Source organism: Bison bison, unplaced genomic scaffold (assembly GCF_000754665.1).
Source record: "Bison bison bison isolate TAMUID 2011002044 unplaced genomic scaffold, Bison_UMD1.0 scf7180017864518, whole genome shotgun sequence".
Lineage (NCBI taxonomy): Eukaryota > Metazoa > Chordata > Mammalia > Artiodactyla > Bovidae > Bison > Bison bison.
The window spans coordinates 2,645,245-2,655,585 of NW_011495071.1; the positions used below are offsets into that span (position 1 = coordinate 2,645,245).

The 10,341-nt window shown below is 51.4% G+C and overlaps 1 protein-coding gene across 1 annotated transcript in view; it reads left to right on the forward strand.

The window, feature by feature from the left end:
- TTC12 (tetratricopeptide repeat domain 12) overlaps positions 1–9,929 on the forward strand; it is a 46,986-nt gene extending 37,057 nt beyond the window's left edge. The window contains exons 14-22 of the mRNA XM_010830347.1: positions 129–221; positions 1,273–1,333; positions 2,342–2,479; positions 2,934–3,032; positions 3,478–3,546; positions 6,091–6,192; positions 7,583–7,682; positions 8,454–8,679; positions 9,775–9,929. Of these exons, the coding sequence (XP_010828649.1) occupies positions 129–221; positions 1,273–1,333; positions 2,342–2,479; positions 2,934–3,032; positions 3,478–3,546; positions 6,091–6,192; positions 7,583–7,682; positions 8,454–8,679; positions 9,775–9,850 (964 nt within the window). The 3' untranslated portion in view covers positions 9,851–9,929. The remainder of the gene's footprint in view (positions 1–128; positions 222–1,272; positions 1,334–2,341; positions 2,480–2,933; positions 3,033–3,477; positions 3,547–6,090; positions 6,193–7,582; positions 7,683–8,453; positions 8,680–9,774) is intronic.
- Positions 9,930–10,341: the final 412 nt, after the last annotated feature.

A 10,341-nucleotide genomic window follows, 5' to 3' on the forward strand; every position in this document is an offset into this window, starting at 1 on the left:
ATGAGCAGCCCTCTCAGCTCACTTCGCTCAGGTGCTGACTCCTCCCTGGTCTCCACACCAGGCCCTCTCGTTGGGGGTGCTGTGAGCTGGAGGTCAGCCCACCCTGAAGGTGTTACGTATGTTTGCAGGTTGTTGGAAGCTCTGGTGTCATTCCTTGACTTCTCAGATAAAAAGGCCAACTCAGCCATGGGACTGCTCACAGACTTGGCTCTGCAAGAAAGGTAATTTTTCTTCCAGAAATTGACATCTCTTCTTCAGCCTCTGCTGCACCATCTGATCTTCTAAAATGTGCAGCAACGCGGGAAGGTTGGGCGAACTGAGGATTCACTGCGTAGGACAGCTGATGTCCCCAAGGGCTGTGGTCACCACTTCGCCCCAATCCCTCTGCATGCAGGGGAACCTGGCCCTCAACAGGCTTGGAAGCCGTCATGTACTTAGAACAGCAAGTCTCATAGTAAGCAAACCTACTATTATTGGGTGCTGGTGAAGCTTCTTCCCCTAATCACTGCCTAATAGGAACTGCCTGGCAGATGTGTGTTGAATAAATAGGAAAGAGAAGGAGGAGGGAGGAAAAAGAGAAAGGGATGGGGAGGGAGGAGAAACACAGGAACACGGGAGCCCTCCTGGGATGCCAGGGGCATAATGGGTAGCCAGCCTCCTGCCTTTTTTGTCTGTTTGTTTTTTTCTTTAGCTGATGCTGGAGAAGACAGTAAAGATCTTAGATTTTCATAACTTTTCATTTTATTTTTTTTAATGCCTCTTGTTTTGTTTTTAATTTCCTCGCCAACATTAGGGCGTCTTACCTAGAAATGGTTATATATAGAGAGAGCTCCTCATGCAGGTAGCTGGCCATTGGCAGGGGCTGGGGACAGTACTAGCCCGAATATCAGGTGGAGGCGTACATGCCATGGGGCCGTCCTGACAGCTGTGACATGTATATGTGCTTACACCATGTAACTCAGAGCAAGGGGAAGGGAGGGGTGGTGCGAAGTCAATTTGCAGAAACCTCAGGATTCCAGCAGCTTCTGCAGAAGAGAGCCGACCTCTGAGATGTGTTGTTTCACATCAAAGGCCAGTCTCCAGGCTTAGAAGTAGAGTAAAGCCACATGACCTACCCAGTGACGACCTTTTCTGCTTCCAAATGACTCCTTCACGCAGGAGCAAATGACAGGGGCCCACAGCTGGACTGTTGATTCTCCTACCTGAGACACTGCACTTATGTTTCACTTTGCACGGTGTAGAAATAAGTCATGGCTGATGTTCTCTTGACAGATTTCAAGCCTGGTTCCAGACCAGCCTTCCAGACATCCTTCCAGTGCTGACGGGCGTACTGGTGAGCCAACCCTTGTCTGGTCACCTGCGACAGATCCTCTTGGGAGCGTGCGCAGGGCTGTTTCAACAGGGGTTTGCCTGCTAGAACTCCCTTTGCCTCTCGGGTTGATTGATCATTTATTCACAGTTGGAATTTACACAAGTCTTGGTTATTGGAACAGTTGCTGTGGGGGCAGGTGGAGAAGGTTCATGGGCAGGTCTGGTTGCAAGGGAGGAAGGCTGCAGGCGGTGAAGGCGGAAAGTTGGTCAGTCTCCACCAGTCCCCTTCTGACCCAAGTCCTGTGATAAACTGTTGTTGCTGTTGTGGTTCAGCCACTCAGTCGTGTCCGACTCTTTGCAATGGACTGCAGCATGCCAGGCTTCCCTGTCCATCACCAACTCCTGGAGCTTGCTCAAACTCATGTCCATTGAGTCGGTGATGCCATCCAACCATCTCATCCTCTGCCACCCCCTTTTCCTCCTGCCTTCAATCTTTCCCAGCATCAGTCTTTTCCAGTGAGTTGGCTCTTTGCATCAGGTCGCCAGTGTCATAAGTACCACATGCAACCCTGTCCCCTGAATTGTCGTCCTGATCAGGAGAGCAGGTGTGGTGGTTGGAGTCAATGAGGGAGAAAGGTGCAAGTGTTGGGGGGAGTGGGGGAGTCCTTCAGAAGAGTGTGCTGTGACAGACCTGTCCCCAGGGACCCATAGAACCCTCAGGGGTCCTTGGAGGGTGCATGAGCACCCTGCTATTTCACACATGTGGATATGGAAGCTCTGAGAAGAGACAGGACTTGCCGCAGTGCCCCCAGCTGGTTGGCGGAGTGACTGGAACCAGGCCAAGGTGCTTTGGGGTCTGTCCCTCTGTGTGCCTCCTTCCTTTCTGCCAGCGTGACCCCACTGACATCCCCATGTGACATCAGGCCTTCTGGTTCCCAGACGTTTTGGAGAGTGAAGGACACACGTGGAGATGATTCCGGCATTATTCCTCTGCTCTCTGCAGATTTGATTTCTCTTCCTTCCCTTTCAGAAGAGAGATCCCAAGGTCACCAACATATCAGCTCTCTGCCAGTGTCTTGCCATCATGGGGAACTTCAGCGCTGAGGCCGCCGCCCAAAGACAAATGTCTGCCTCTGAAGACTTCGGGGCTGCCTGCTTGGGCCTCATGGTATTTCAGCTTTTCTGTTCAGAGCCAGTCTTCTACCTACTTTGGGGCCATGGGCTTCTTCTTAATTATCTGACTTTTCTAAAAATTCTGTTTGAGGGTGCAGGGGCCAGTGGCTTACCCCGTCTATAACCCTAGATTTGATGGACAGCTGGCCTTAAAGAATTCTCCAGATCAAGTCTCCTCCACCCTGGAGATGTCTGGAGGGTTCTCTGTGAAGCTGGCTTGAGCACCCATTTCAGTAGCTCCCTCTTCAGTTTGAACCCAGGGCCAGAGCCCCACAGCAGAGGCGCCAGACACTGTGTGCTATAAATCGGTCTCTGATTTTCCTGCATCACTTCAGTTCATGACTCTGGCCATTTAAGGAGCGTGAGAGATCTGGGATCATCACCAAGGGGAACAGGTGACCATGACAGCTGCAAGAAGATCACATGATCACCTTGTTTTGTTTCCCAAGGCCAAGTGTGAGGAGGATGCGGACCTGTTCAGAGACGTCATGTATGCCCTCCTGGGACTCGTGATGAACTTGTGTCTTCAGTCCCCCTTTGTCTCCGAGGTACCGGATTCTTTTCTCCGTACCTTAACACATTCTGTTGCATAGAACTGCTCTCGTTGCCATGAAGAGGCTAGAAGCAGGGGACTCAAACCCTGGTGGTGGGAATGGGGAACGCTGGGCGGAGGTTCCACCCCTGCTCTGCTGAGGGATGGATGAGTCACTCTGTAAGTTACTCATTCTGCAAACCAGCTGAGTGTCCAGGGCGCTGTGCATGGTGCTAAGTTCTGCATTTACACAGTCGAATACGATGTGGCCCTCGTAGTTGGGGAAGATGAACGTGGGAAAGAAATGAGAGCAATCACAGATGTTGTGAAGGAAATGGGGACTGACCTGGCGGTGGCAAGGAGGGAGTGGGAAGTGGTCGGTTCTGTGTGAGCGCCCAGAAGGAATCTGCAGATGACCGTGGCTGGGACAGGCAAGCTCCTTCTCGCGCTCCCTGTTGTAGGTTTGGGCCATGGAGGTGAGCAAGAAATGCCTGTCTCTGCTGAACAGCCAGGATGGAGGAATCCTCACAGTAAGCTGCCCCCAGGGAAATCCAGAAACCGCTTCCTTTGCTGTTCTGTTTTGTTCTGTTCTGCAGTCACCACGCCTTTGAGCTTCTTCTGCTCTCTGAGGCATCGGGCAGACATACTCCTCAAAACGATGCCCATAAGCACAGAAATACTGAATTTGCCTACAGGTTCAGGGGATTTGGTGACCCTGCCCCCCCACAGTGCCCATCTGTGGATGCCCTGGAATCTAGGAACTCCAGTTAAGGATCCTTTTTCTTGAAGGTGTGGAGCTTAACAGCTGACACCAGGTCATATCTGATTTGTCCCATATCAAACCATCCTTATGTGACTTGGACAGGCCAAATGATTTTATTTAAAATCTGTTCTCCGGGCACATATTTTAAACGCAGTGATTCTGGAGGAGTTTGTACACAATGGTTTTAGCTGCCTTGGAGATAAGTGCTGGAATGGCTTTCTTGCTTCTGTTTCTGACATTTGGATAAGAGAACTAAGGCCTGTGTCTAGCACAGTGTATCAGGAGGAGAGTGGTGAGATGATTCAAGAGGCAGTTTGCCATCATTGTGGGATGTGTTCTTCACTCACATGAGGAATCGCCCCAACATTTCTGCCTATTAGGTCTGCCTATTAGTCTCTAAACGTGGAGAAACAGTTAGAGTCACATCCAGGGCAGATCTGGGAAACCAGCCCTTCAAGGGTCACAGCCTGGGGACTGCTTCAAGGGTTGTGAAAAGGTTCCGAGTAGGTCCAGCGAATCCTCTGTGTGACCAGCAAGCTGACAAGTTCCCTGCAGTCAATCCAGACTTACAGGGCAAAGTGTTTAACCTGGGCTCCAGGAAGAGGTGGTGGATCTTCAGGTTCCCTGAGACCCCCAGCAAGTGTATAGAAAATTCTGCATGTCTGTGCATTTTCATGGGCTCGAGGGGCACACCACAGTTTTCATCAGATCCTTAGAAAAGTTGCATGACCCCAAAAGTGGTAAGCATCGCTGTTCTTGGGGACTTGGGGTCTTCTGACTGCTGGGCCTAGTGGGTAAGTTATCTCACTGATGGGTAAGTTATTATAGCCAGTTTCTGGATGATGGAGAACAGCTGCAAGACTGATGATTAATGAGGTGGCACTGAAGACGCCTTCGTGCAGAGGGCGGACGAGGGGAACACAGCAGGCAGGTGGCCAGTGTGTGTTGCAGTTCTATGGAGAAGACAGAATTCCAACTGCCAGCTACATAAGCAGAAGACAGAAGCAGGAGATGAGGGGGCTACATTTGGTAGCCAGGCATCTATTCCTCAAGCGTAAAATATGAGCTTTTTTTTTCCTTAAGGAATTGAAAGACCAGAGAAAAAAATGCTTACTTTCTAGTAGTTGAGAATGCCACCTCCCCACCTGGGAGTGGTCAGACTCCCCATAAACACAACATACCCAGACATACTCTTTTTCTCATAAATGTGACTTGCAAGCTGAGAGTCGCAAGGCATTTCAGGAAAGCCATACAAGTAAATAGACAAAGCAGAGAAAGCAGAAAATTTGAGTCCAGAAAGAAAAATAGAGATGATGTAGGAAAGAGAGGAAAAAGCTAATAGCTATCATTTGTATCTTCAGAAAGATTCAAAATGGTGTTATGGCCATAAAACGGTAACAACTTGCTATTTAAAAAATTCAGAACTGGAAAATAAAAATCAATAATGTCTCCCAGAAATTAGAATAAGAAGATTCAGGAAAGATAAAAGTCCCAGAGGATCAATCCAGGAAGTCTACCGTGTAATAAAGGTCCTGCTGGTATCAGAGCCCCACAGGAATACAGGGCAGGACTTTCTTGCTGAGGGGTGAATGCCGGTCCTTTGTGAAGCTGGAATGGGCTGAGCCTCTGTGCGCCCAGGGGCCGTGTTGGCAGCCCTTCAATTTGAATCGGCTACCCAGTAGCTTTACTGTAAACATCAGTACTTGCTATCAATTACTCAACCATTGTATTTTTAAAATCAAGGTACATGTTTTCCATCTAACACTAATGATTCTTGCCTCACCAAACTACTTGTTAACTTTAAAACGTCACCAGCATTTTAAGAAAAAAAAAAATTTTATTGAGGTATAGTTGATATACAATTTTTTTTCTTTTTAATTTATTTTTATTGAAGGATAATTGCTTTACGAAATTTTGTTTTCTGTCAAACCTCAACACGAGTCAGCCATAGGTATACATATATCCCCTCCCTCTTGAACCTCCCTCCCGTCTCCCTCCCCATCCCACCCCTCTAGGTTGATACAGATCTCCTGTTTGAGTCTCCTGAGCTGTACAGCAAATTCCCGTTGGCTAGTTGGTATACAATTTTATATAACTTTCAGGTGTATGGCATAGTGACTCACAGTTTTTAAAGGTGATGCTCCATTTATGGTTATGATAAAATAGTGGCTATATTCCCTGTAGTATGCAGTGTAAGCTTGCAGCTTATTTATTTTGTACGTAGTAGTTTGCACCCCTTAATGCCCTACCCTTTTCGTGCCCGTCTCCCCGTGGGAACGTTTAAGCGCCCTTTCCTTTCTGCTTCACTCAGAGAGCTGCTGGCGTCCTCAGCCGTACCCTTTCTTCCTCTCTGAAAATTGTTGAGGAGGCCCTCAGAGCAGGAGTGGTGAAGAAGATGATTAAATTCTTGAAGGTAAAATAACTTCATTAGTTCCAACCCCCGGAATTTCCAGGAGTGTCATCTTTTATTTGGGGAACAGTATCGAGGAGGCCTTTGTTCAGTAAAGGTCCTGCCATTTCCCCTCTGCTAATTTCTAACCTTTTGAATGGGGATTCCCTTCTGCCTATTCACCTAGACTACTCTGACCAGCAATGTAAGATTGTTGGACAAATAATTGTTCATTAGGCACATCCATAAAAATGGTTACCACTCAAGCTTAACTTTAAAAATGTATGGCCTCTGTCTTCAGAAAAGATGGTCTGAGTGGCGTCAACAAGGTTTCTCAGGCCCTGGTTCTGTTCATGTTTTCCTGCTCACGATGCTCTTTCCAGTTTGCTGGAAAGGCTGGGGGGTAACTCCCATTTATGAAATATGTAGACTTCAGAGTACCCACGTGATTTTTAAAAGGATGTTCAGACTTTCTCTGCAATATGAGTGCAGTGGAAAATCCCATGGACAGAGGAGCCTTCCAGGCTACAGTCCATGGGGTCAAAAGAGTCACACACTACTGAGGGACTGAGCACACACAGAAACACAAGAGTTAGCTAGATTCTCCTGAACCAGGACATCAGTTACTAGGTTGCATCTCTGGGTCCCAGTTGCAATATACATGCCCAGTGAGGTTCACTCACCTGAGTTAGCTTGATGACCCCACAGGAGACTTATTCATAAACGCCTAGGCTGAGTGGCACCAAGGAGGGTGCTCTGTGAGGGGGCTACTGCTGGGGCAGGGGTGATATCAAGGGGGCAGGATGGTGGGTCTGAGTTTAAGCTGCCGCGTGGATGATGGTCATCATTTACTCTGTATAACTCTTGCATATCCACCGGAGCCTGCTGAGTCCATGTTCACACGTGTGTGCCTTATGCATGCGTTTCCTCACACTTGCATTTTAAAGACCCCTGCATAGGGTGATTTTAAGGGTTATGATTTGACAGTTATCCCCTCTTAAAATGACCTAGGTTTGTGATGTTCTCCATGCAGACCGGTCAGCCTGGCAGCCCTAGCAAGTCAGCCCTCATTCTCAAATGGTGAAATGACCTGGGAGGGCCTTTGCCTCCCTTCTTGGTAGATCTGCCAGTCGACAACATCATTCTTTTCTCAGCCCCTCACTCCTAAAGCCTTCCACAGATAATTCCTCGGGTGTCCATGACAGGCCTCCATTCACATCCTTCTACAGAGGATGTGAGTGACCCTGCATCCCAGCAGGGACCAGGCCCCCTTGCCCGGAAGCACACATATTGTCAGCAGCGCGCTGTCAGGAGTTTAAGAAGCCACAAGCATAATCCCAGCTGCTCACTGTCATTTCTGGCCAGGAACAACCATAGCATTGATTTCTTGCTCTCATTGCACTCTGAAATCTAGGCAGGAGGCCAGACTGCGTCACGTTACGCAGTCAAGATACTTGCCATCTGCACAAACAGTTATCAGGAAGCGCGAGAAGAAGTGGTAAGACTGGATAAAAGTAAGTGATCGTTTCATTAAGCAGAGCCCACATTAACTGGGAGGTTAATCTAGCCTCGAAGCTGCAGAGGGAGCTGCAGGCGAGGAGGGAGGAGAGATCGAGGAGGCTGTGCCATGCCTCCCCGCCCTCCTGCATTGTGTTCGGGGACCCTGTCACCTCACCTCCAGCTCTGAAAGCCTTTACTTAGCCTTCGGAAGCTCACGGCCACCGTGCCTATGCTAGAGACTCAGCTGGGAAACAGCTCGAACTAAGATCGTTTCCAAAGCACTCTCCTTAGACAACCTAACACGGGTCCTCTCCCTTCCTGGGGGAAACACCTCAGTGACCATGCGCGACGAGGAGTCCAGTGCGGCTGTGATCTAATCACCAAACTGCTGCTGTCGGGGGGGCAGGGCAGTTCCCCTTGTGGGTGGGAACTGAGGGGGCCCACCAAGTGGGGAGCAGGACCCTTCCCTGTGGAGCCTTGTCCCGGGCCCCGTGGGTCCAGGGCGCCGGCTCACGGCCTCCCGCTCAGTCAGGGGATGTCGAGAGGAACAGGGAGGTTCCGCACGGGAAGCAGAGAGGATAGACCTGTCTGAGGCCGAGCCGGCATTCCTGGGACGGCTGGGCTATGGGCTCCTGAGGCCACTCAGAGACATGGCCAGGAGCCAAGGAGCACTCAGTAGGGATTCGTCAAGCGGGTGACACAGCCGGCCTTCCACCGCCCCCTCTCCATGCCCACCCACCACGTCCCCCTGCCAGCCTCCCTGCCTGTTCTCCTCTGCCCCATAGAGCTCGGGGTTCTGATGCAGCTGCTGGACTCGGAGGATGAGATCCTGGTGGGTAACGCCGCCCTCTGCCTGGGGAACTGCATGGAGGTGCCGCGCGCGGCCTCGTCCCTGCTGTCCACGGACATCGTGCCCGTCTTGCTGAAGCTGGCAGGCAGCGATGCCCAGCAGACAGCCGTGCAGCTGAACGCAGGCATCGCCCTGGGGAAGCTGTGCACGGCGGAGCCCAGGTGCGCAGGGCCAAGGGGAGCCCAGCTCCTTCTCTGCAGGAAGTCCCCCCCACCGACCCGCCCAGGACACTGGGGAGCGCTCAGGCTGAAGCCAGCGAGGGGACACACAGCATGGAACAGGGGTCTTTCCTGGCACCAGCAGCCATCGTCTTCTCTCTGCTCAGCTCCCGCAGTCTCCTCTTTCCTCCTCCCTCTCCTCCCACCATCCCCACCTCTCTCTCCTGCCTTTCTGTCTCCTCTGCTTTTCCAGAAACAATTAAATCTCTAACTTCATTTTTTTTTTCCCCATGTGGGGCCTAAGCATATGGAAGAGTGCCCTGTAGGGTACATTCTTGAGCTGGAGAAACAGGCGTGCTGGGGGCGGGTGGGGGCAGCCAGATAAAGATCACCTGATAAGCCAGGCCAGGAGCCTCTGCATGGCCGTGCCATCTCAGCTCGGCTCCCACTCCGCTCTGTCCTGATCTGAGGCGCGGGGACACCTGGTCCTCGTGCTCCTGGAAGGTGCCCATGTGCCTGAGCGTGGAGCCCTGGCCCCCTAGGGGTGCCTTCCACGGACAGGGAGGGGCTGTGGCCAGCCCGCTTCCTTCTCGCCCAGCCTCACCCTCCGATCCCTCCTCTGGAGAATGTGGGAGCTGGCCTGGGTCACACCTAAGGCCCTTCCAAGTTCTGATTGTTCAAAGGGAAGGAACGGATGAAAGCTTTCTTCTACAGAAAGCAAGGCGCATTAACTAGGACAGGCTCACTGTGGCAGCCTGCCGGGCAGTCCCTGAGAGTGTGGCCCAGCGGGTCTCTGGCACATCTGCCACTCGCACAGTGGGCATTGCCGTGTTCCCTGGGCCTCCTGGGGGCTCCCCACTCACACAGCGGGTACTGCCGTGTTCTGTGGGCCTCCTAGGGGCTCCCCACTCAGGCAGCGGGTGTTGCCGTGTTCCCTGGGCCTCCTGAGGGCTCCCCACTTTGATCTTCAGGGAAACAGCTTCTGCCCTGTCCCGCCTTCCCAGCCAGCTTCTTCCTGAGCCAGGGGGATGCCTCTGGGCACCAGATGTCTGTGCCCTGGCATTTATGTCCTGGAGTTTTGTGCTTTGATTATGACAGGTTTGCTGCTCTGCTGAGAGAGCTTCACGGGATGGAAATTCTCAACTCTACGATGAAGTACGTAGAGAGTTCTTGAGAGACGTGGCATCCGTGTGGGTTTTGCCTGTGACTGTTCACTCTGGTTGTTCCTGTGCTAATAAAGCCTTTTTGAATATACGCTCCGGACCGGAACGTGGTTTTTCAGAGTGCTCGCCTTGGTCTTCATTGGCCGTGGGACCTTCCCAGACTCTGATAAGTGATGGGTCTGGTTGGGAACTAGATTTCGCCTAATGCCTGTCCTGCCCCTTTTGTTGTTTTCTGCTGGCATTGCACTAGGACCGTCAGGTTTTTCAGCAGTGACTTCGACCTCTCTCTTCCAGCTCTGAAGTGCCAAGACACAGCCCTAGTGACATCTGCGAGGCAGCAGTCTCTTCGAGCCTGGCCTGCCATTGTGGCATGAAGTCTTTAATTCAGTGGGGTGAGTGGTGGGTGGTAAGCTCCCTGGCAGGGAGTTCTTTGAAGGTTCAGGGAAATCGTTCCTGCAAGCACCCCCCGGCGCCTTCGTCCACCCCGTGCAAGGATGCTGTA